Source organism: Ochotona curzoniae, unplaced genomic scaffold (genome assembly GCF_017591425.1).
Source record: "Ochotona curzoniae isolate NIBS_2020 unplaced genomic scaffold, NIBS_Ocur_1.0 scaffold_4506, whole genome shotgun sequence".
NCBI lineage: Eukaryota > Metazoa > Chordata > Mammalia > Lagomorpha > Ochotonidae > Ochotona > Ochotona curzoniae.
The window spans coordinates 29348813-29376288 of NW_024467119.1; the positions used below are offsets into that span (position 1 = coordinate 29348813).

At 40.6% G+C, this 27476-nt stretch overlaps 1 protein-coding gene across 2 annotated transcripts; it reads left to right on the top strand.

Moving 5' to 3' along the window:
* Positions 1-13696: 13696 nt before the first annotated feature.
* On the top strand, positions 13697-25084 carry MEPE (matrix extracellular phosphoglycoprotein). Of its 2 annotated transcripts, none has more exons than XM_040967485.1 (4): positions 13697-13759; positions 17580-17633; positions 19274-19366; positions 23708-25084. In XM_040967485.1, the coding sequence occupies exons 1-4, from the start codon at positions 13697-13699 to the stop codon at positions 25082-25084; spliced, it is 1587 nt and encodes a 528-aa protein (XP_040823419.1). The 2 variants fall into 2 exon arrangements, with proteins under 2 accessions (XP_040823419.1, XP_040823420.1); XM_040967486.1 differs by having other exon boundaries at positions 13697-13750.
* Positions 25085-27476: the final 2392 nt, after the last annotated feature.

The following is a 27476-nucleotide window of genomic DNA, read 5'->3' on the forward strand; positions in this document are numbered from 1 at the left end:
TTATTCATTGTGCCTAGGCTTCTTCTTTTGCCTTTGGCCATTGCAACTCTGATTATCACATTCTTCTCCTTGAGGCTACTTTTTAAACTTCTATGTCCACAGGTGTACAGGTTGACTTTACTGATTCTATTCAGTGCCTCAAGCGAGTTTCATTCCTAAGCTCTTGTGTTATACTTCTTCCACAGCCCCTGCAGGCCCAACTCTCATATTGCCACTCTCCACCTACTATGATCCCATTTTGTGGTTGCACCATTGTCTACTCAACATTTCTCCCACTCCTAGTTCCAGCAGAACCCAGGCTTAAGAAAACACAAGTTGTGCCTTTAATCTGGATCACAGAGTTGTCAGTGGTGTCCATTGTATGAATTTTTTTCTCTTTCCTCATCTTGCCAGAACCTGCTGGCATTAGGCCTGGTGGCAATCTGGACCTATTTTTGAATAGAACCCGTGGAATGCCAAATCAGTATTATTTTCCCGGTGAGACCAGTGCAATATGTTGAGCCAGAAGTGAATACTCCTCTGTCTCACACATGCATTGCTCGCTGTTATTCCCCCAAAGCCTCTCCACAGAAGTCAAAATAGCACCCGATGTCACTGATGGTATTCTGGACTGTGAATTCCAGCCTATTCCCACACCATAATCTACAATGGCTGTGCCACTCTGCTTCTGCACATGATTGGATTTAAAAAAACCAGCAGGACCCACAGTTCTATGGCAGGGTTCACATCCCGAGTTCCTACTGATATCCTCTTCCCACCTGGCCACCGGGGGAGCTCTGATTGCTCTTGGGGTATCTGATCATTGTCTCTGCTACTTCCCCATGTCCATGGATCTCCAGATGTTCCTCTGCCACTGGCTTGTCCTCTCCTATTTCCCAGGATCACACCCTCCCTGCTTTCCATCAGCTAATTCTTCTCTATCTGTTTTAATATGTCCTCACTCTATTCCAGCATCAGAACATATACTTCCTAACCAAATACCCATGAAATGCTGTATAAACTTAACCCTTAATATATATTGTAAAATAGCTGGAAATTGGATCACCTGACTCACCGTGTATTCTAGGATAATTCAGATAGTTTTTGCATAACTTGTGTAGTTAATGTAGATTTCATGGTTCTCCACCCCTACCGAAGTGCAGATTCCCAGTGTCTTCCATTTACAGTTCATCACATGATCCTGAAACAGCAGTTATTGGTGACATTGCTACGAAAATGGTGGCTGCAGTTGTCACATTCACATGGGCACTTCATTAGATTTGGTCAGTAAGGAAACAAGGAGCCCAATGAAATTAAAGAGCGAGAACAGGCTCAGTCTGCTCTTGTATTCTTATCCTCACTCCCTGTAGTCTTAGCCTCACAGGATGATAGTGATGCAGAGAAGACAAATAACACAGATGATTGGTCTTGCTCTGCTAAGAATCCAGCAGCTCTCACCCATGACCAAGCAGATAGACTTGCAAAAGAGTCCATGGTTAAACCCCAGAAATAAGGTTGAATGTCCTATGCTTAATGAAGCTAGGAAGACAGATGGGAAATGGCCTTGGGATCATCTCCCACACATTGGGGAGGTGAATGAAACGATGCCTGTGATTTCTCTTCATCTGGCCACTCATTGATTTTTGCTCCAGAAAGAATGACAGACACTTTTACAGGATTCAGGATGGGCTGCAGTTAATTCTTGACCCAAACATGATCCATACAGATGTGACTTATACAACATTGTACAAGGTCATCACACAGAGTTAGCAGAAGTACTCTTCTATTTACCTCTTCCAAATCCCAAGACTTGGGAAGTTTTGGACTTTAAAGACTTATTTATTTTTTTATTGGAAAGCCAGATATATAGAGAGGAAGAGAGACAGAGGGGAAGATCTTCTGTAAGTGGCTGCAGTGGAGAGAGCTGAGCCAATCCTAAGCCAGAAGTCAGGTGCTTCCTCCAGGTCTCCCATGTGGATACAGGGTCCCAAGGCTTTCAGCCATTCTTGACTGCTTTCCTAGGCCACAAGCAGGGAGCTGGATGGGAACAAAGGTTGCTGGGATTAGGAATGGCATCCATATGGGTTCCCAGCACATACAAGTGAGGACTTTGGCCACTAAGCTACCGCACTGGGCCCAGATTTGGGAAGTTTTGAATGTCCCGGATAGTTCTAAAGTAGAGTGGCCTCACATGAGAGTGCAGCCTGGCTAAGCAAGTTCTTAAATCCACAAAGTGGGTGACTTCTACAGAATACTGTGAGGTAGACACACAAGGCCTCTCTGTCATTGCTTTTGTATACTATGCCACAAACAGGGCAGGCAGGATGATCTGCAGGTATTAGTGTGGCCATAAGGTATTTGTTTCTCAAAGGTGACCCCGCTCGCTTCCTACATTGCAGTCTCTCATTCCAAGTCCCTCTTATTTCCCTCAATATAATGTCTCAATCAATATCTTCTGGAGATGGCAGCCCAGGAGATCTATGTTTAATTCATGCCTGAATATTTCTCTTCTCTTTTCAATCTATTAATGTAGCAAGAATCATATACTTTGTCTTATTTATAACTGATGATGTTGGGTTAATAGCATCCTTTCTTCTCTTAATGAAGTTCTACCCTTGCAAAACTAAAGCTTTGGCTTTCACAATGATGACTTCTGACGTGGTCTTCAAGAGCTTATTTCAGCAGTTGAACAAAAGCAAATTTTGATTTTCTTTATACTAAGTTTCTTCATGTAAGACCCAATCCTTTCCGAGACAAATTTAATTGATCTGAATGATGAGAAATAAAACAGTGGAAGTGTGAGGAATATAGTCAAGTGTAGACATGTTCTTGTGAAAAAGAAAAAGTAACATCAAGACATATGAGTCTCACAAAAAAAGAGCTTTAATAAAAATAAACCATGAAGCAATCCTTGAACGGTTTGTTTATCGAGGAGCAAGGCAGTACAACTTCCTGCCTTTAGATCTTTAATGCTCTCAGTGAGTTAGAAATCCATGAGCTCAGTTTGCTGGTCACAGGAAAACGTTCCCATGCAGATGAAATTCCTATTCTGTACTTTCTCAGGAGCCTTCTTCCCTTGTATTCTAAGATTCTCAGGATCCAAGAAGATAAGACTTCTACCAGCGTGCACAGAAATTTTGTTTCTTATTTATCGAATCACTCTCCAAGTACCTGGAAGCTAGGGATTCCAACCTGATTTCCCATGTGATTGCCTGGGGCATCATCTGCTACCTCTCGGGCAGCACATTAGCACAAAGCTGGCATTAGGAGCAGAATGAGTACTTGAACCCAGGCATTTCAGAATGGACTGTGGGCACCCCAAGTTGCATCTTAACCACTGAGCCAAGCATGCAACCCTCATTTCTCTTTAAATACAAATTCAACCCACAACATTTTTGTTAGGAATCAGCAAGCCTTGCTTGAAAGGCAGAAGTCCAGAATCTCTTTTTCCTGGGAATGACGGAATAGTAGATATTTTGGCTTGAGGGAATGCTACATGATTTCTATCACAATGACTCAGCTCTGCCAGCGAATGAAAACAGCCATGAACAGTCTGGGGCTGGCTATGCTTCGCTACGACTTCACTTGAAAAAAACAGGCAAGGGGTAGGAGTTGACCTTCAGGCTATGGTTGGTTGACCCCTGTATTAGTTAATTGAATAAAGTCATAAACTTGGAAGATCTGAATCCTTAAAACATTGAGCTGTTGTTGAATACTTAGGATGTCAAGGTGCCTTCTTTTTCTTTAGTTTCTTGTTTTATAAGTGAAGGTTTTTCCTTTGTTTTGAACTCTACTTAAAAACACAGTGACCAGGGCCCGGCGCGGTGGCGCAAGTGGTTAAAGGTCCTCGCCTTGCACGCCCAGGATCCCATATGGGCGCCGGTTCTAATCCCGGCAGCCCCGCTTCCCTTCCAGCTCCCTGCCTGTGGCCTGGGAAAGCAGTCGAGGATGGCCCAAAGCTTTGGGACCCTGCACCCGCGTGGGAGACCCGGAAGAGGCTCCTGGCTTCGGATCGGCATAGTATCGGCCCGTTGCGCTCACTTGGGGAGTGAATCATCGGACGGAAGATCTTCCTCTCTGTCTCTCCTCTCTGTATATCCGCCTTTCCAATGAAAAAATAATAAAAAATAAATCTTTAAAAAAAAAATAACAAACACAGTGACCAGAGCCCAGCATGGTAACCTAGCAGCTAAAGTTCTCACCATGTGTACCCTGATCCCATATGGGTGCCAGTTCTAATCCTGGGAGTCCCACCTCCCATCCAGCTCCCTGGTTGTGGCCTGAAAGAGCAGTGGAGGACAGCCCAAAGCATTGGGACACTGCACCTTCAAGAGAGGCCCCCAAAAAAATCCTGGCTCCTGGTTTCAGATCAGCTCAGCTCTGGCCATTGCAACTGCTGAGAGAGTGAATCAATGGTTGAAAGATCTTCCTCTCTGTATATCTGATTTTCCAATAAAAATAAATAAATATTTTTTAAAAACCCACAGGGAGCAGTGATATGACACATCAGATTAAGTTGCTACCTATGATACTGATATCCATACAGGTGTCCAGTCAAGTCTTGGTCACTCTGCTTCTGATCCAACTGCCTGCTAATGGCCTTGAAAAGGCAATGGAGGAGGGCCCAAACGCTTGAGCACCTGCCACCCATGTGGGTTTCTGGTTTCAGCCTGGCCCAACATAAACGTTGTGACAATTTGTGGAACACAACAGTGGATGAAATCGTTCTCTCTCTCTCTCGCTCTCTCTCTCTCTCTCTCTCTCTCTCTCTCTCTCTGTGTGTGTGTGTGTGTGTGTGTGTGTATAACTCTGATTCTTACAAACAAAATCTTCACTTTTAAAAAAAACTCACTAAGGGGCCTGGTGCAATAGCCTAGTGGCTAAAGTCCTCACCTTGCATGCACGAGGATCCCATATGAGCGCAAGCTCTAATCCTGGCAGCCCCGTTTCCCAACCAGCTTCCTGCCTGTGGCCTGGGAAAGCAGTCAAGAACAGCCCAAAGCCTTGGGACCTTGCACTCGTATGGGAGACCCAGAGGAAGATCCTGGCTCCTGGCCCCTGGCTCCTGGATTTGGATTGGCTCAGCTCCAGCCATTGTTGCCACTTTGGGAGTGAATCATCAGATGGAAGATCTTCCCCTCTGTCTCTCCTCCTCTCTGTATATCTGACTTTCCGATAAAAATAAATAAATCTTTTTAAAAAAAATCACTAAAATTGCTTAATGTTTAGTATACTTGCCTGTGAATTTTCTTTCTACTTAATAAAAAGTCTTATAATACTTCCTGGATCTAAATGCATAAAGAAGTCCTATCTTCAACAATATTAAAAGTAATCTCTTCACTGTGCTGCAACTTGAAATTCTGTGGCGGAGATTATCATGTATGTCTTACCATTTAGCCAGCTGAGATAAAGTTTGATCTTGACTCTAGCTATAGGGTCATTGTATAAAATGCACAGGACAGCTTGAATCGTAGCTCAGCAACAGGCTGTTATAAAATGGACTATAATCAAATGCAGCACAGCAACTATATGAGAGTAACTGTGTGAATGCTCAGTATCTGAATTTTGCCATCAGGGAATGTCTTCAGCACAGTTTGCTCTCTATAACCATCTGCAGCGTTATTCCCCATTTCACATGCTCTCCTGCAGGGTGAAGCTGCCACTCCTCTGCCAGGGTATAGGACTTAGGCCTGCATCCCTTCTACTTTCCATCAAACTGCTTTGACCAGTGTGCAGAGGACGACTCTGTAAAGGTCTGGAGATGAGGCCTCAGGCTCTACTTTCTGCCCCTGAGACCATGGGATTCATGAAATACAAGATGAAAAGCTCTAAAGAAAGAACAAAATATAATGGAATGCAATTTGCATGGAAACTTTTTTCTTAGACCAACAGATCCAACTAATGAGTTTACAACTCAAATCATATTTAGAACTATATATATATACATATATATATAAAATTTTATTTGAAAGGCAGAGACAGACAGACATAGACACACAATCTTACACACACACACACACACACACACACACACACACAGGGGATTTGGGGAAGGGTGGATCTTACATTTCCTGGTTCACCTCCCAAATACCAATACCACGTGAGGCTGGGGCACACTGAAGACACGGACCTGGAACTCAGTCTATGTCCTCCACATAGCTGGCAGCTACTCAACTGCTTGGCTCACCACCTGCAGAATTCAGAGCTAGAACTAGGCTCAAATACAGGCTCTCTAATAGAAATACAAGTATCAACTCCACACAGTCTTAACCACTGTACCAAAACCCGCCCTATCCATGGAGTGTTTTTGAAACTTGAGCCCCAATGTAGGAAGTGCAGCCTATTGTGAAGGAGGGAGACAGGTCAGGTGGCGAATCACCAATGCAGCATGTTGTATGTGCAACTCAGTGGAGTGTGGAGAGGACCCTGGCATGTGCTTCTTTCTCTCTGAATGCACTGTTTAAATCATGCAGCCGGGCTAAGCAAATACACAGAAACTTGAGAAAAAGTAGTTAATGGCTCATGCTACTAAGTTTTCAGATGATGCACTGCAGAGTGATAGATAACTGGAATAGGAACAGACGAGCACCATGGAAAGAGATCCAGAATAGAATGATAGTGCAAAGCAGATACATGTGAAATTAAAAACGAAAAGATGTTTCCTAATTAGGGAAGAAAATGTGTGTCCAGTACAATGACTAACTAACTGACTCATTGTCCTACAGAGAAGATCCTGACTACTGAGAAACAAAATGCCAACCCCTGAACAAAACTATTTTGAGAGCCAGACATATTTTCCCCTCAGATGCCGCAATAAGGCTCTGCAGGAACTTCCAGTAGTGACACCATGTCCTGAAGGAAAGGGCTGCATGATTATAATTACATGTTAACTACATCCTCTGAGTTACATTTTAAGGTATCATAAGACATCTTTCTAATATAAAAATAAAAGCTAATTATATTGACATATCTTCCCTTTGCTCGGTAATAGCTGAATGAGTAAACAAATAGTCCAGAGAAACGAGCACACAGCCAGCTCCATGCTGTTGTGCGTGACCTTCCATGGTTCTGGGGCCAGCTGAAATATTTATGTGTTTCTTCTGAAATTTTCAAATATTGAGAGAAAAAATAATAATAACTAAAGATAAAAATAATTTGGGGGGGGCAAATGAAAATGTTGGTCATAAGTAGCATCTTAGAAGAAGTGACCCTTTTCTGGCCTAGCACAAATGATATTCCTGAATGAATATATTTAACACAAAAACATTTTCTTTTACTAAAAACAGGGTTAGACTCCCAGCACACTCATTTCCAAGTTTATTTTGGACATCAATGGGAACAAAATATTTCTATGAAATGCCAAAGCCTTGACGAATCTCAATGTCTGTTTGGTGAAGAGGAGCGTGCTTAACAGGGGTCCCTATGTTCTAACCACAATTCCATAACGATTTCTCCACCGATTCTGGAGGTAAAATGCTTATTTTCTGCATCAACTAGGAAAATAGAGTAATGCCTGTTGAACTTAGGGAAATATAAGTTTATTTCTAACTGTCCAGGATGCCAGCAAATAAATGCACTACCTTATTGGTGATAATAATGAATTAGAAATCACAGTTGGGGAATCTACAATACCAAGCTCTAAAAAATGTATATCAAAGAAATAGGGTATAGGGAGCAAGTACAGAGAAGAATACCAGAAATGAGTGGAAAAAAAAAACAAAACATGAACAATCCCATTCTTAGTTGGGCATCCAGGAGCTGGATGGTGCAAGTTCCTGGTTGGCTAACATTTTATGTGGTTTTTCACATGCCAATAAGGTGCAGGAAATTCAAAATCTATCACGGGCTGAAACATGGAGAAATTCTTCACCTTAGCCACGCTCAGAAAAGTCCAGGCTGGGCACATCATCAGTGAGTCTTCACTCTCAAACCACAGACCAAGAACCAGAGAGACTTTAAGTGTCCATGTCTTGCCTCTCTCTATCACCTCCTCCTTGCTTCCTACTTTTTGCTTTCCAATTAAACAAAGATGTGATGATGGCTAATTCTTTTTATTATAAGCTCTTCTTAGTTTCAAAATTTACCAATCCTAACTTTTATTTATCTTCTTCATGTGTAGACTCGTATACATACATAAATATGCTATTTTTCCCTGAAGATGGAGCTATTAATGTCACAGAATGAGAGGTTCATGACGATGATCCTAACTCTGGTTGTCACTTTTGAAGAAATGCTACAGCAAAGCTCTTTATTATGCAGACAACACTCAGGACATTTATCTCAAGTGCTTGAACTTTGAGTACAAATTTCAAGACTTAGAAATTAAAATCCCTACTTCCCAGAACTTTACCAAATGATCACTGTTTTAATTTTTTCCCAGAATTTTTTCCCTACAACCTTCCAGCTAGCACAGGCCCTTCCTTTTTTTTGCTTTTGTCAATTGCAGGTTCTAAATTTAAGACTCTAGCTGAATTTTTTTTTAGCTTTGAATTCATTTCAATTTTGAGAGCGTGTATATTTAGCTACTACCAGTACTCTGCTTTGTAGAACTAGCTTTTCTCTCTTAAAATTCTATGAGCTTTGTCTTTCCAGAACACAAGTTCTTATGATAAATATCTACTCAGAATTAGGTATTTTCTATTACCTAAGTGAGAAGGAAAATCACAAACAGTGAAATTCTTTTTTAAACAAAGGAAAACAAGTGAAGAGAAGTGTCTGAAACAAGAAACACCGTCTAAAGCTTCCCCATATACAAGGCACCTGTTGCCAGATGTTTCAAAATAGCTAGTGCTATGGACCAGAGTAATAGGTTAAGATACCAAATAACCTAAAAATTATTATAAAATTATCGCAATTGTACCCAAAGTTGAAAATGATCATTTTTCTGACTTTCACATCTGTCTGCTGTTTACACAGCTGTATCTTTGCATTCATTCCCGTAGTTGAGAGAATGCTCTTGTTCGTTGCCTTTCTTTGACTTCCATCTCCTCTTTAGCCTCTTTCCTTATCAACCCAATCATAAATATTTACAATCCCTATAGAAATAGGCCATGATTTTCTCTGAGACTCCAAATTTATGTTTCTTTGCACTTGCCTGTGCATGAAATAAGTAATGGAAGACAACTCACATGAAAAGCAAAAAAGCGTGGGAATGAGATACCAAGGTTTATTTTTTTTTTAGAATATGTCTTTATTTCTTAATTAATTATTATTATTTTTTTTTGCTTGCAAGAGAGGAGGTAGAGGAAGAACGTACAACCCATTGTTTCATTCCCCAAATGCTTACAACAGCCAGGGATGTGTTGAGCGAAACGAAGGCCAGGAGGCTGGAACTCAATTCAGGACTTGAGCTATCACCTGCTACCTGCCTTTCAAGGAGCACATTAGGAGGAAGCTGAAATTGAAAGTAGAATCAGATTCCCCAAGCAGCATTTTAACTGCTACAGCAAACATCCTCTTACAGTTATTATTAATGGTGGGAAGAATGGGTGGGGTGGGTAGTTTCTTTATCATTTCACTAAGCACTGGGCTAAGCACTTTCTGGGATTTGCTAATTTAATGTTTCTGCTGATCTGATGAGACAGTTGTGCGGTGGCTTTTTTTGGGGGGGAGGGGTGAGTCATTCGGTTTAACTGTAACCTCTTGCTTTTTGGTTTGCTTGCTTGTATATGACACTAAATAAGTCACTTAGCACTGAATGTCATGTCACTAAAATCAGCATCATGATAGCAGTGTCAACCAACGGTCAAACTGCTTGGTGCATAGCAGGCACTGCTAGTTTAGCCTGTTAGTACAATCCACAGTTTCAGATGTAGAAACAGAAGCACAGAGTGCTGCACTTGGGTTGTTTAAGCAACTTACCACAGCAAAAGAGCATTCGACACTGGATTTGTCCCCTAAGCTATCAAGAGTTAAATATCTCTGTGATCAATGGCGATGTTTGGATATTCTAAAATCCATGGTGAAACAGCTGTGAGAAGCAACAAAAGCCCCACTATCAACACTTCCAATTCCAGCCCTGGTGAGCATAAATAAGCCAATAAAAGCCTAGGACACTAATTGGAGGATCTGCAGAATTTGGAGAAGGTATAATGGCCTGAACTAGGAAAGGTACTATTCTTTCTGTTTTGTTCATTTTATTTTTGTTTTGGGAGGTGGACAAAATTGGAAGTTTAATGTTAAATCTTATTACATGTCATTTTCATCTATTAGAAGTGTGCTGAACTGTCAATAGTTAAATCATTCTTATTAATGCCTTATTAACACTTCCACATATAGTCCTAATGTAAGTTGTACCACCAAGTATTATAATATTTTTAGACTGAGTAAAGTCTTCCAAATTATTGCAATCATGATTTTGGCAACCATCATGGACAAAGCATGTGAGATGACTCCCAGGAGGGCTTACTCTTACACAGCTGTGTCCCAGGCACTTTAAGAAATCCAATACCCGAAATGAATCTCTTTACAAAATGCATATACACATCCAAAGCCTCAACATTTCCCTCAAAACATTCTTCTGAATTTCATCTCTATTAATACAAAGCAACCTCCTCGTCGCTCAGGGTGAAAATGCCAGTGACACCCTGATTTTTTTTATTTCTCTTACAGCCCACACCTACTCCATCAACAATCCTAGTGGCCTTCCTCTCCAAATACGTTTAAAATAGAACCTGCCTGTCACCTTCCCTTCTGGTCAAGCCCCAGTCACCACCTGCTACCACCATTGCCAGAGCTTCCTAGTCAGTTTGCCCTCTTTCTACTTTGGTCACTCCTTCCATCACTTCTCTGCTCCAAGCCTCCAAGGACTTCACTTTCCATTGAGGGTCAAGTATAAAGCCTAGTAATAACCTACAGGTCCTATGTCATCATCATGTAAAACCTTTTTTTTTTTTTTTTACTTTGTTGGCTGCCCTTCCCCTTGCTTAGTCCCTATAGCCAAGTTGGCCTCTTTTCTGTTTCTGAGACAAGACAGCCGGCCCTTGTGTCTCCTGTGTCCCACTGTGTCTCCTGGTCCTTCCACCACAGATGGACCATCAATACATGCCTGCTGCCATAACAATATAGCACAGAAATTCATTGGTCAGAGTTCCAGAGGCTGGAAACCCAAGTTAGAGGCACCATCAACCTCAATGTCTGGTGACAAATGGCTGTCACCACCCCCAGGAAGACTATCCCTGAAGCCTCTGGAAGAAACAGCTGGAAGAAGCAGAGCAGAAGAGCAAAAGGGACCTAGATAGGTCCCCATCCCCAAATCTCTTAAGGTCCCTAAACCCATTCATGAGGACTCTACCGTCATGACTTACACTCCTTCTAAAAGCCTTTCCTCTAGATACGGTCGTGCTGGGGCTCAAAGCTTCTATGTAAGAACTTTGGAGGAATATACATAAGACATCTTCCAAAAGTTCATGGCAAATATGTAGTATGGAAAATCCATGCACAGATTTCTAAACTATTCTCACCAAAGTAAGTTTATCTTCCGTTTTTCCATGAACTTTTGAAACAGCGCATGTGTTCCAGTCATAACAAGGTCTTTACTTGATCTGTTTCTCACAAGGTTTCATTACCAAAAACGTCTCCACCACCGTTCCTTGCTATCCTTCCCCTTGCTCCCAGGGTGCTTGTCTCTGGAGGCTTAATCTACATCATCACCTACTAAGAGTGTAATGTGTTTTACTTATTTATGATCTTAGTTGGTGTCTACCTCTGCCCGCCACACTGGACTCTATACACCATGAGAACAATAATTTTTTTTCCACTTCTTCCTGTCATTGCAACTTCTGTGTGCCTGACACTTGGTAGTTGCTCAACCCATTCTTGTTCAATGTTGCTGAATTTCATTCCAGCAAAACTATAATTATATAGCCTCTGCATAAAAGGAGTGCGAACATAACTTTCACCTATAAACTTGTTAGGCATTTAGTCGATTTTAATTAATAGTTATGGAATCAGTTCTCATCACCTAACCAACATGATGTCCAAACTGAAGTATTTATATTTTCTGTTTATTCCACTTTCTGGAACATTTGATAGCAGCTTTTCACCACAGAACATTTTTAGATTAAAATTACTTTATCCCCTATGGTTATCTGTGGGCACCTGTAACAAATTGTTTGCCAGCACTAAGTGAGCCAGTGCTGATTGGCCACTGGGAACTGTTAACAACTTTAAATTTCAGCAAAATGTCCCAAGCCTGCTAATGCTGCAGAGGGAGGCAGATATTCTGAAGATAAAAGATTCCAGGTAATTTGACTCTCTTTATGTTCTTGACAGCAAATAGCTTTATACTGAAATTATTTACATTTCAAGACACTACCACCCAGCAGTAATTGCTTTGGAAAATTAATGTAAATTGAAAATATGATCTACTGAGAATAGCAGTGAAATAGCTAGTGCTTTGCTTTATAAAATAGGATGTATAATACCAAACTCTAGAACTCATTTCCTATAATGGATGGTTTGAGGAAAACCTTCCCTTTGCTTCACCCATCAGCATGCCTGAGACCCACAGTGAAAGATGTGAATTGTCCTGTCTTCACAAAAACCAGGTCATTTCCTTTACAAAGCGAAGTCAGAAGAAGCTGGCCTTATTCCTGTTCTCTGCTCTCGCCTGTGCTGATATGTCTGATGATTAGCCCTAATTTATTTGAGAAAATGCCTTATATAATCCTGACCTATAAGGTGCATACTTGGAAAGGTTAGAGTTAAGATCCTTAAAACTGTATTAATTCAGAAGAGAATAACTTAGGATCTTACAAAATAGTTACAAGTTATCCTTATGTCTCCAAATAAAAGCTTTACCTTGATTTGATTAAAGATTAGAAAAATAATCTACATTATTTTCCCTGATACATGTTTTTTTCTAAGTAATATCAAAGAGAGGTATGCATTTATTTTCATATTAGTTGCTGTGTGTGTGTGTGTAGCAGTTAGCAAAATATTTACTGCTCATTAAACTGTAAAGATTAGTAGCCCAAAATGACTATTTGACGTAACTGAGCTCACTAGAGCCTTTTAATACACTTACTAATGCTTCCACATGTATCATTATCTGTTAACTATGGATGTTTTAGGTATCACGTTGGGGAAGCCAATATAACATACGATTTGTTTTAAGTCAGCCACATGTAGACCTTTGTGTAATGGGATAAAAGGGTAGAAATATATTTAAGGTGATAGAGTCTTCATCATGATGACTACCTGGCAACATTGCCTGCTTCCTAATTTCCATTCTTGTCTTTATCATCTATGAATTAAAAAGGAGTCTGTGACCCTGACAGGCTTAACCAAGCTAGTGAGCTAGGATGTTAGCATCACTTTGCATTACACAAATAAAGACATGAGGGAAAAATTAGGATTGACAACCACGCACATAATATGTGCCTATAAATTTCTCTAACTTATTATTGTAATGATTTTCAGCAACTTTCCTTTTGGCATTGGAATATATAGATAACATCCTTAGATTAAAATATCTGTACTTGGGTATTAATAAATTATGCATAGTTATGTATAGTTATATGCTAGTTTCTCACATATCTATTAATCATGCACATAACAGTACATATTTATATACGTATAAAACAAAAGGTCATGGACTGCTGGGTAAAAGATGTTTACACTTGCTTCTGTATTTCTATTGCAATTCCTCATTGAAAATACTCTGGGATTTAAAAGATAATAAAATGTTATTATCTTTTCACAGAGATTCTCAAAAATGCAAGTTGTCTACATAGGACTGCTCCTCTTAGGTGTGACCTGGGCAGCACCAGTAGGCACAGTAAGCACTTAAAATTCAGTTATGTCTTATACGTTTTTTGCTCTCTTTATTTTTCTTTTAAAGCAATATATATTTAAATTAGTAATATTTATCTAAATCTGTTACAATAGCATACCAAGCAAATAGGATGCATCCAAGCATCAAATATCACACCTGTAACTAAACAGTAAATAAACATGCCGTATTACCAAACATCTAGCCTTTCAGAGAACATGGAAACAATAGTTTGGAGAAAACCAACAGCCACTCACAGCATTTCAAATCCCCTGAGACTAATGTATATTACTCAAATATTCAGTTTAACAGCATGACAAAAGAACTTTCACCATTTTACTACAGACTTAAATAATCTGTCATGAGCATTTTAAACTGAACCAACTGTCATCATCTCTGTGCTTCCATGCTTCAATACAGCTCCTAACTGAGTGAGTGGCCAGTTAGGTACCAGACTGGCAAGGATGCTCGCCACCACCCTGTTAGGACAGCAGAAGTTGGGGGTTGCAGAACCCCTTGTCAGCACACACATCTTTGTGCAGTCCTGAAAGGTTGCTTATAATAGACTCTCTTGTAGACAATGGGATGCTGGACTGTCTGACATTACCTGTACCAACAATGTTGGGGTACACTTAAATAAGAGACTGATAGAATTATGATTCATTATGAAGGACTACACCATTGTAGTAAAATGGAGAAAATCTGTTAGGCAGTGGGAGTTTTGGGGGGTGGCAGTGAATCACAACCTATATGAAATGGTACCACATAATTCAAAATTCAAAATAAAAATATATTTTAAAAAAGAATAGACTTTCTTGGGCCCATGATGAGTGATTTGGTTCAGCCAGGGCTGTAGCAATCTACACTCAAGCCTGATGGTGAGAGCTTGGTCTTGCTGACCCAGCCCAATCCAACCAGCTGAGGATGCATTTATTTTGAGCAACACATTCCAAAGTACAGCTGGAGTGGTACTTTCTGACCATTTTCCAGTAAAGTGCTGTGTCAACATTGATCCACTAACCACTGGTCAGAAGAGGGTGCCAGCTTTCCTCTCGAGAGGCAGACACAGTTACTATCACAACAAGGCCACGTTCGGGTAGGGACAACTGCCAAGTGGATATGGGGGAGGCACAGCTCTCAAACAAGAGTGTCAGCAAGGACAGAGAGAGGAAGTTCAGAACCATGAGTGGTCAGATGTGATCTTCCCCTCCCTCAGACGTACAGATACCATTGTAGCAATGACCTAAATTGCTGAATAATAGATCAGTGGTACAAGACATTGGTGAATGATGAACCACTTAAATATGATTTTGAATTATATTCCAAATTCCAAACAATTTGTAGATGAAAGAAAATTAAAAGTAATTATTAGACTTACAATTCAACCAATATTCATTAGTTTGTAATTAAACTATCATAACTTTGCTGCAAGTCACAATAAGCCCTGAATTATACTAAGGTTATCTACATTATTCAGTATATTTTTATTATATAGATAAGTGCATGTTCTTAAAGAAAAAACCTAAAATTGCTTATGGTCATTACTTGCTTAGTTTTGACCCAATGTCATTTTGATTTTTCTTCCTATAAAAGGATAAACAATTTTGATATTTTCTGAAAATTGTAAAATTGTTTGACATTTTTGAGAAATTGTGCAATGAAAACAAGATCATATAAGAATCAACAATAAAATGAAATAAGGAATAAAACTATAAAACATGCATAAGAGATACTTAATATAAGATTCAGGAACATTACCTCTGATTAAATTTTTAGAATTTAATCATTTGATATTTCTCTTTATTCCTGGGACTTTGAGACAGAAGATTTTAGGTTAAAACATCTCTTATATTTCAACTTCTATTGGTTGTGGTGGTACAGATAATTTTACTTCTTTGTCTACCTTTTACGATGAGTCTCAAGTGAAATAATATATGCAAATGATGTTTTCAAAGTGGTATACAAATATAGCACTTGTCAACAGACTATAGCTTGCTTTTAGCATACAACACAGGTACACCTTGGAGCCCCATCAGTGGAGTACCTTTCAGTTTCTTCATTTCTTTGTTTGCTTATGAATCAACAGGACAAATAGAGACTGCCATCTGCTGTTTCACTCCTCAGAAACCCACAACAGCTCTGGTCCAGCCTAGAGGCTGAAACTGGAAGCCAGGCGTATTATCCAGGTCTCCCCAAATGTGGGTGCCAGGAACCCACTACTGCTGCGTCCCAGGGTCTACAGTAGCAGGAAGGTCCAGCTGGGCCTCAAATCCAAGCACTTCCATATATGGGGTGTGGACATCTTAAGTACTAGGCTCAATAATGGCTCTATAAGATGTTTCTAAGAGGAATTTTTCAAAGCCCAGTCCAAAAAAAAAAACAGTTCAGGAGAGAGATTTTACTTGGGAACCAGCTGTGAAGTATAGAAGGAACAAATTCAGGGTTATATGAAGCAGACCAAAGATTGAAGCTACTATTATGCCTATGTCTGAAAGAAACAAAAGGAGGTGATGTTCCCACTCCCACCTGGCAGGTCCTAGGACCACAAAGCAAACATGTCCAGTTCTAGAGGTGCCTCCCAGAAAGGCAGAGCAGGGGAAAATGTGGCCTCTCTCTTCCACCCTCCAGTGTCACTCTGGACCTCCAGCAGCCAAACCCAAGCTTAAACCAGATATCAAAGGATCCTGGGAAATGAAATTTGCAGGGAGTCTGCCCAGAACAAAGAGGAGAACTGAATTTAAGAGCAAACAGAATTACCAACATCCAATAGTATGCAGCAAAACCCAGAACTCAAAGGTCATTCTGAAATAACACTGAGGGGCTTGTTGGACTGCTTCTTCCTTTGACCTTCCACATAAGGGTTTCTTTTCCTTCATGAAGAACTGAGCATGATCCCTGTTCATCCACTTTAGCTGAAGCACTCAAACGCCAACCAAGCCCACATGTTTGTTTCCTTGGCCACATCAGCAATAAACTAGTAGTTTTGCAAAGAAGACAGGCAACACAAATACTAAGAATAAAAGGACTATATAGGATCTGCCCCCTTGCACAGCAAGCTTGCCCCAGAATCTCAGTTCTGCTTGGTCTTCCACAGCTCAACCATCTGGTCTATCCTTGCTTGGTTTCTGGCTCATCTTTGCCTCCATGGCCAACCTTTGCCCGCAGGTACCCTTCAATATGAAGGGTACACTTCAATATGAAGTGACGACACTCTCATATTGAACCGAGAGAAAAAATTTTTCCCAATCTGCTGGCCACCTACACTTTTCCTTCTCTGAATTAATGTTGTCCCAGCTGGTGGCAGCAATCAGGTTCTATCCTTGGGCATGACCCTACTATTTCTAAACAGTGTTCTTGTTTTATTCCTGCTGGGCCATTAGTAGTATATTAGTTCAATCTCACAATTACTGGACTTGCATAGTCCATATACATGTGTAGCTCACATCACTGAACTCATTTTACTTCATGGAAATTAAACAACTTCTCTTGCAGGGGCTGCCCAGGCACCAATCTTCTCTGTCTGGGGTGCGACTCTGCCTTTCTCCCACTCCCCAACTTGCTATGTTGGAATGAGGTTCTGTGAAGGAGATAACATTGCCTCCTGGTGGGAGAAGAGCTGGGTTCATTTTTTTCTTGCACTGCCAGTAATAGTAAAGATGTGTGTGCCCTGCTTTCTTGATCACAATTTTTTTTTACCTTAAATAATACAATGTAGAAATATGATTTGTAGAAAAATGAATGAAGCAACTAAGCAACTATTGTTTGACGATATGAGCAAACAATGGATATTGCACTGGGTAAAGTTGTGTTCCTTATTTCCTTTCAGACATTTCAACCTCAGCGTGGGGGAACTCGGTCAGGCTGTGCGGAAGAAGAGAAGGTGAACAGGATTCTTCCCCAATAACTCTGGGCTCTAGCATGAACCAAGTCACAAAGGGGAGACATCAGCTGTCAAATACTCGTGGCTACTTAGAGTGGATGCACAACATTATACAACATTATTTTGACACTTTCTAGTTAACCAGGTATTATAATTCACACAATATGTGCTAGGAGTGAGGAAAGCATTCAACATAGAGATTTCTTCCTCTTCAATGTGATTGCTTCCTTCAAATAAGCCCATAGTTAACCAGTCGACATTTGAGGAATAACAGAGTAAGAGTTATGCAGTACTGTTACTAGCAAGTAGCATTTCCCCATCCATTCATCTGAGAGCTAAGTGATCAAAAAGGAAGGAAAACAGAAGATGGTTAACAAGACTTTAAAAAAAGATTCGTTTATCTAAATGAAGAACAAAAGAGTGAGAGAGAGAGAAAGAAATCTTCCATCTGCTGGTTCAGACCCAAAATGGCCACATTGAATCAGGCTAAATGTAGGTGCCTGGACCTCTATCCATGTATTCCAGGTGATTACAGGGGCTCAAGCTTCTATCTTAGGCTGCTTTCCCAGCCACATTAGCAGGGAGCTAGATTAAAAGCAGAACAGCTGGGACATGAATCAATGCTCTTAAGGGATGCCACCATTGCAGACAGTGGTTTAACTCACTATGCCAGAGTTGACAAGTCTTAATGGACTATCCAATTTACTTGAAATTGGTGTTCAATACGCATCCAGAAAATTCAACACTCAGCTTTGTGTGTCACCAAATTGCAGCCTACTTCTGCACACCATGACTTTTTCTGGCAGTGTTAGAAAATTCTCTGCCAAGAACCAACAGTCATCTGTTCTTTATCTCAGTTGAAAATTACAAAGGTCAAAACTGCAAATTTCAGGGCATGTATGTTCATGCTGTGTGTTTTATTAATTGAACAACACACATGAGTGTTGTGAAAACCTGCCTCTTCTCTAATTTCCTCATTTCTTTCCATCCAACATATATCCACATGGTTCCTTTCCATTGAAATTTAGTATCAATGGGCCCGACACATAGCCTACTGGCTAAAGCACTTGCCTTGGGCATGCCGAGATATCTTATAGGCTCCAGTTTGTATCCCAGCAGCCCCGCTTCCCATCCAGCTCCCTGCTTGTGGCCTGCGGAAGTAGTCGAGGATGGCCCAAAGCCTTGGGTTCCCTGCACCCACGTGGGAGACCCAGAAGGAGCTCCTGGCCCCTGGCTTGGGATTGGGTCAGCACCAGCTGTTCTGGCCATTTGGGGAATGAATCAGCTGATGGAATATCTTCCTTTTTGTATCTCCTCTCTATATATCTGACTTTCTAATAAAAATAAATAAACCTTTTAAAAAAGAAATTTAGTAACAAAACGGATGTACTGGATGAAGGAAAGAAGTTGACTGGCTGTAAGAAAATAGGCTCAAAGCAGAAACACACAAACACACAGAGGGAACACTTTACTGCCTTCAAAAACTGGCTGCTGCACGCCGCCTTGTGGTTAAAAGAAGTACTACTGATTGTCAGAAGCATAACTCAATTTCCTATTAAAAAATAAAAAACAATCCTCCCCCAAAAATGAAAACGCAGCAGGAGATAAGCCTATCTTAACATAATGTTCTGATTTTGTAGATAATGCAAAAAGGCCACCACAAGAAGCATGGGCATTACATTTTTAAATGTGTTTACACACAGCCTGGGAAGAAACATCAAAGCATCGTAAAGGTAAGCTGAATGTCTGCATGAACATCCTCAATGGAAGCCACACTGTGACCTGGCCCTAAGGGGCAGGATGACCGAGATAAAGGTTTTGCTCTCAGGCTTCTAGCTGCGCCTGCCATCTTTGTCCACACTTCCAACCCCTCATGCTCTTCTGCCATGAAACTCCATTCTAGAAGCTTCCTAACTGCTGAGCCATAACCTGGGCCTCAGTATCACTCTACCCAAGGACCTACTGATTGCCCTAACATACATGGCCGTGTCTCTTAGGAGGGTGTTGCCTGGCTCTGTCGCACCATGAGTTCCATGATCAGGGGAAGGCTACTAAGAAAGCATTTTGGCCCACAGACTACCGCGTCTTACTGTCTCTCAGATTCACTCTGCTGGCGACAATTCCCACTGTGTCAGGGTGCTCAGAAGAGAAAGAACAAGGCCCCTGTCAAGGGAGGTGACAATGGTTCCTTTGATTCAGTCTCTTTTTGCAAATTCATTGGCCAGAGAGCTGGAGACAGTCTAAAATGCCATCAGCAAAAGGGCTATTTGTTTTTCCAAATCTGGCTCCATTTCCCATGGAAGCAGTGGTTGCCTTTTAGAATGCTTTTTTTCTTCTGCTCCACATCCTTTCCATGACATCTCTAAGGCTGCAGCTAATTGGAGACCATTCTCCATCAAAGGAGTAAAGTACGTTTGTGATGTCCAGAGCACCAGTCAACAGTGTCCTCAGAAATTATTTCACAAAAGGTCCTGCAATTTGTTTTGCATTTTAAAATATTTTCTGCCATTCACAAATGATTAAACCATCGCACACCACATCCCAAAACTACTTTTTCACTTATAAAACATTCTTCTGATTTACAAATTCAATTTTCTTCTGAGAGGTACAAAGTTTATTCTTATTCAGACTAATCTGAATTAATAAGCAAAATCAGTAAGCAAAAATTCTCACTTCTGAATAAGGAGAGAAAAAATAGGAAGGGAACTCAAAAGGTTATATTAGCAATGAGTGTATGAACATGGTTGCAAATGGAAATATGAATATCCAAGTAAAACTTTCTAAGATCTTGGTAAGCTTAATGACTTCAATTAAATCAAATGTTTAAACACTTTTTTTATTCAGAAATAATTCAATAAAACCTTCATTTCTACTTTGATTTTTTCCCCATGGCCAAAACTTGTTTTCAAAATATGTCTGCCATATAAAATATTACTGAATTGGTGGAATCATGACTTCAACAATTAAATCATTTCCAATTACACATTAAAATACTACAGGTCGGCATTTCACAGAACATTTATGAACCAGGTTAATCAGAGTAGAAAGCATTTCCCAAAACCATTTTTATCTTGAGATTTCAGTGCAAGCTGATTCAACTGTTCTCCCCCCATATCCCAGCAGTATAAAATCAAGCGATTTTCCAAGAAATCTGCCCTCATACTAGGGAGCAACATAAGAGACAAGAGACTGTGAGGTGGGACGGGACATCAAGCAAAATCTGCTTTAGATAATGTAGCGTCAGCCTTACAGAACCTGCAGCCGGAGGTAACAGGTCGAAGGGGTCCAGAATGAGTTCACAGCCACCAGCCACTACCAGTGTTAATAACAGAAATCTGCTACCTGTGGGAGCTGCTGTACATCTTGTGATGAAAGGAGTTTCATTAACAATATTTAGCAAAACAAACTGACATTCAGTAAAGGGTTGCCTACTGACAGCTCTGTATGAAATGACACAAGACATGTTTCATGCTAGACGTATGCTAGATGCTTCCCATGCGTTATATCATTTAATAAAAATCTTTTAATTCTTCCAATATTTTTTTCTTAATTTGCAACCTAAAAAGTTGAGGCTCAGAGAAGTAAAATAAGCTTCCCAAATTCACACAGCTCATAAGCTACAGAAGTGAGACTGATTCCAACCCACAGTCTTTCCACAGGATTCTTTCAGTCAACCTTGGAGTGACTGGAGAAAGAAAGGCCTCTTGGCAACTCCTGTTTCACTCAACACTATTCCCTACCTGGCTGCCTTCCCTGAATTTGCTTTTGTATCTTCTTTGCAATCTCCCTTTTATGAGTGCCTTTTGTGCTGGTTTTATCTTCTCATTGTCCAACAAGAGGCAAGAGACTGAAGTGTGGCAGAAAATACATTAAAGCAGTATGGGTGCAAACAGGACTATTACCCAAGGTAAGAAGCCTGTGAAATGCTGCATGCCTTGTGCCACACCAGCATCTGCAGTTGATTTGGGACACAAAGGTACAGGAGAACCAGAGATGGGGGATGACTCTGAACCTAGAACACAACAAGAGAGAGCTGTAAGTGTCAGTTCTCCTCATCCTCCTGGATGATGTCTTTGCTGGCCTGCCAAGCATTAGGCACTGTTTAGGACGGGTGACAGTTCAGTTCTGTACATATCCAAGTCCCTCAATTAATATCTCTTATATTGATTTTATATTACTTACCAGTTCAAACACCTGCGCAGTGGTCTTATAAACTCTAGCTCATTTGACAATTTAGAGGTAGAAAGAAAGTCCAGCATGTATTTTCTCTATAATTTTTGTTATACCAGAACTCGTAGCCAATGGATTAACACAGAGCCAACGAAAGGTGTGGAAATTAAGCTCAACTTGTTTAAATTTAAGGTTATTTAACAATTTAGGCAGTTCTCTAAGTAAGTCCAATCTCCCCTTGCTAAATATTCTTGGGACTTTGTTTTCTTTTTTCTAAGTGAAGGCCTCCAGGTGTAGCTTACACCACCACTATGTAACTTACACCAGTTGTACAAACACACCTTATTTCACAGTGGAGAGGAAAACCTGGGATCCTGAGACATCCCTGGGACAGTGCTGCAGGACCCTTTGTGCGCAGTGGGACCCATAGCTAAGAATACGTTCAGCATAACCTGAGTGGGGCCTCACCCTTTCTTGGCTCACATAAGCAGTTTTGGCTCCTCTTTATGATTCAGATTTGGCCCCAGGTTATACACTTGATCTCCACTGCTCCTTTTATAGTCACATCACTCCCTCTATACTAACACCCTCTGGAAACTTCCAACCAGACTCTCCGAGTCTGTTTTAATTTTTTGTAATTAGAAACCCAATTTCATTGATTAACTTGAGAGATATTGTGAATGAACTCTCATCCACTTCTTAGTCTCTAAATGCCTGCAACAGCCAGGATTGAGCTACCCTGAAGCCAAGAGCCAGAGTTTCAATCCAGGTTTCCCATAAGAGTGACAGGAACCCAAATACTTGAGGTATCTCTGTTGCCTACCTGGATCTGCCTTAACAGCAAGCTAGAATAGGAAGCAAGACTGGGACATGAGCCCAGACACTCTGAACATGGGACACATTGTCTTAACTTATCCATCCATACGCCAAACCCTCAGTCCCTTCAAATACTTCTATATTCGGCTTGTATTGTAGAAAATGAGTGGCAGGGGACAAACTCAATCTCAACTTCTTTTTTCTTTGTTCTGCCAAGATTACTTAAACGTGGCTGCATTCCAAGTTGGTTAAGTATAGGCTGTTAAGTAACATCTTCAGAGAGCCCACCATAGTCTCCTGAACATAAAACATTGAGATACAGACTAAACACTTTTCTTTCTCCTTCCTTCACATTCTCTCCATTCAGGAATTTTCTTGCCTGGACCTCTGATCCTTCGGTTCATGACCTAGGACAGAAGTTCTCAAAATGTCATCTCCACACCAACATCAGCAGCATCTGGAAGTTGGTCACAGATGCAGATTCTAGACTCCTATCTTGCACCTGAAACTGTTAATAATTTTGGGTTATTCAACTCTTCCAAATCATTCCTATAAATGATAAATTGGAGTACTATTGATCTACAGTATAGAATTTGCCTTATTATATGGCAAAGGCAAATACAGGAGATTCATGGATCCATTTTTTGACAATAACTACAAAACTGCTACAAGAAACTTCACTGAAGGTTAGAAGCTGAATCTTACCTAGATTCATCTGTGTGTGGATTTTATGCTAAAAGGAAAAAGGAAATCCTTCTGTAAACATATGAAAACTCACAATGAGCAAGATAAATACACATGAGCACACACATACACACACACATGTGTGTGAAATTTTCAATAAAATCCATTTCAATTGCCATGACCCACTATGGACCAACTGGTAACCATGTCTCTTTTATCATGTTTTTTTTTTCCTTCAAAATCAGGTTCTGAATTACATTTTCAAATTTGATCTCTCCTAATAAATTCTATGGAGTTAATAGATACTTTGTTATCAAACATCTGATGGTTTTTTTATGTTGCAAAGAAATTGACTTTAAAATTTAATATAAAATAATCATTATGTTTTGGGAATTGTATTTTAGGAAGAAGAGAAAGACAAAGAGAACACTGCTCTTGACCATTCTGCCAAGAAAAGCAATCAGCAGACATCATCTAAAAAAGATACTATACAGGAAAGAGATTTGGCCCTTCTTGAAATCAATAGAAAGAACCAGAGTGGTAAAGCTCAAAAATTCTTCGCAAATAGACAGACACTGAATGAAGACTATAACGACATCATTGCCACAGATGCAGACAAGGACCTAACAATGTCCATGTATCCTGGACCCACTGGGGATAGAGGACTTAAGGATGGAGAGGATGCTGCCAGTAAACTCCATGACCAAGAAGAGTACAGTACAGGGCTCAACAGAAAGAATCTGCAGCATAGTATGAGACCTGTGGTGGTGACTGAACCCTTGGGGAAAGAAAATCAAAAGAGTGAACCTAGGGATACTCTAAGAAACATTCCAGAAGATGTACACTATGCCAAAATCCACTCAGAAAATAAGGAGAACCATCCAAGAGATACTCAAGAGTGGATTCGCCCCATAAAAAGCAAGAACACCCGTCATACTCAACAAAATGCTGAGAACCTACGACAACTCCCCAAAGCTCGAGAGGTCCCCAGTGATTTTGAAGGCAGTGGTTACACAGATCTTCAAGGGAGAGGGGACAATGACATCATTGCATTCAGTGGAGATGGCCAACCCTTTAAGGACATTCCTCGCAAAGGAGGAGTGATAGGTTCCAACTCAGGACCTGTTGATGTCCAGACAGGGTTTACAGGCCTAAGGGAAGCTGAGGTTATTGATTCCGACACAAGGGGGCCAGGTTATAATGAGATCCCAGAGCAAGAACAAAACGGTAGAAATACCTTTGGAACCAGGGGTCAAACAACAAAAGAAGCCACCGAGGTGAGCGTTGTAGAGGGCAGCAATGACATCATAGGTAGTACCAATTTTAAGGAACTCCCTGGAAAAGAAGGAAGCAGAGTGGATGCCAACAGCCAAAATGCACACCAAGGAAAAGTTGAGTTTCATTACCCTCAGCCACCCTCAAAAGACAAAAGAAAAGAAGGTAGCGGTGCTGCAAGTGAAAGTGCCCATTACAACAATATTCCCAAGAATGGCAAAGGAAGTAGTAGACAAGGCACAGAGCACTCTGTTAGAAACCGAGTCCACTCTCATGAAACCCAAAGATTTTCCAGCAAGGGCAGCAGTCAAGGAGTAGAGAATGCAAGAACACACAACAGAAAAGATTATCAGGTGCCTTATCGACAAAATAATAAGGGGATACCACAAACGGAAGGCTCTTGGGGTTATAGAAAATCACATCCCAATAGGAGGTTCAGGCTCCATAGAAAGGACAGCAGTGAATCCTCAGACAGTGGCAGTTCAAGTGAGAGTGACAGTGATTAGTCCTCAGGGATGCCTATAGGGTAGGGTGTGATCCCAACACCTAGTCCCCTGCAAGCTGACAATAGCCCAGACCCAACAGCAAACTGACAGCAGTGAGCACAAAGTCAGAGACCAAGCTAGCAGAGTTGGAGACCGAGTGAGTCTAGGTGCCTAGTCTCCTGGGGGGAATGTTTGCAGTTTGGATGGTCACAGTATGAAATTCTACTATAAGCTGTAATATTTTTTAAGGCAAAAAAAAAAGTCTTGTTGAGAATTTATGCAATAGGCAATATGAGTTTGGATAGGTGTCATTAAAATTGATCTATATATTTCACAAATACCCACTTGCTATATTGATTGCTTTGTATTCCAGAAAATAAACAATCTCTCTCTCTCTCTCTGATACTCAGTAATTAAATAATCTATAAGGAATGCTGTTGTCTGTGCTGCTTTCTTTCCAAGGCCACCAGATGGGTCTCACCTTCAGCAAAGGCAGTGTCCCCGTGATTAAAACCTAGATCAAGTTTCAAGGCCCTCACCCATACCACTCTGCTTCCAACAGTTTTCCCCTGCCCTTTCTCTCTCCCTTCCCTTCTTCACATCCTTCCATGTTTCTTCTCTTGCCCCTTTATAACATCGTATAAGACAAATGTCATTTTCTGAAATAAATGGCCTCTGCTCACTTTGTCAGTTCCACCTCTTTCCAGAGAATAGAGTAGATGGAGAATGGACAGATGACACAGGAATTTGAGGAAAAAGAAACACAAGGACCTAAAACTTAGCTTCAGAGATACTTTTCATTGGCTATTCCCAAATTACTGCTGGCCCATTTCTTTCTCTTGCCATTTAATGCAGATGTTTTCCACCTGATGACAGCCTTGTGCCAACATCGTGGAGATTAGACATAAGGATCCTGGTAATGGATGAAGGAGTTTCAGAAGACTTTTAATCTTCCTAATCAGAGGGACTAACATAGCCGGTCACCATCCTTTCTCATTTCTCACTCTCTTCCTCTTGGATTAACACAAACATAATGCCTGGAGGTACAGCAGCCGTTGGTGGCCCTGACAGAAAGGACAAAAGAATCATAGACGGGCCAGTAAATCAATTTCATCATGCTCTTGCCTCCAGCATCCTTGTTGTATGAGAAAATTTGTTCTAATTTCTTTGTTATTAAATTGAATTCCTGATACACCTCTGCATTCGGAACATTCTTCTAAACAATAAGGGTCAAGAGAAACAATGGAAAAGCAAATGTATTTGTCATTTTTCTTGTCTTTTTAAAAGCTAAGTTTCCAAATGGCAGAAATTAATGGCAGCTACTACACAGCGCCTAGGTTGTTGAGTTGAGTAACATCTGTTACTTGAGTCACATCTGTTACATAAGTGAATGCATGTCAGTGTTGATACAATATTAGGATGCCTTCCAAAAACCCCCAATGGGAAATCAGAAGTACTTCCCTCCTAACTGAAAATGGCAATGCGAACTGTGGACTGAGTCCGGTTTCCCACATATACAAAAGTAACAAGAACTAACATGACCTGAGTGGTTACCATGTGCCATATACAGTCACTCTACCATACGGGCATTTACGATGATTGAAAGTTAGGAAACAGTCATGGAACAGTAAATAAGTGTCCCAAATAGTCAGCAAGTATCTGTGCCCAGGTATTCCACACCAGAGGTGTCAGTGTTATATACTCACTGCACTGCCACACATTACAAATATGGATACACATAATACATATTGTGTGTGCATCAGTATGTACAGGTAACTGTATACATAGCTATATACACACATACAGACATATTCAGACATTGTGAGGTATATCTATATACCTATGGGGAGGGAGAAAGAAATGCACAATAGAGCCTGAAAACAAGGTTTTTATTCTCTCCTTTGTTCTCCACCTTCTGGACATAACAGTGGCCAGTAGCAATGGAAAGATCATACATCATCCAATGTCACCATCAGAATTCCATAAGAAACTCTTCCTAGCATTTAATAAAATGCAGTTTTGCAAAATGAAGCAAAAACGTAATGAAGTGAATAAAACTGTTTTAATTGGAAATCAGGTAAATGAATGGAAATAAGCCTGCTCCTTGTATTCCAGGTTATATGAGATTTTACCACATGAAAGGCTGAACGCAGGAAAAGCCCTTGGTGTGGTAAAGGAACCATACCCCCTGGAGTAAAGGAATGTTTCCCCAAGGACTGACAGGTGGGACCTTCCAAAGGTCACCTGGAGAGCATGTCCACTCACTGATGAGGTCTTGCCTCCTGTCTTCCATTTTGAGTGCTCATGGATAACTCTTGGAAACACTGACAAAATTCATGCCTTCAGACACAGGCAACTTTTATCAAAGAGCAAAGGACCAGGGAGAAAACACACACAGGGACCACTCGCAGCC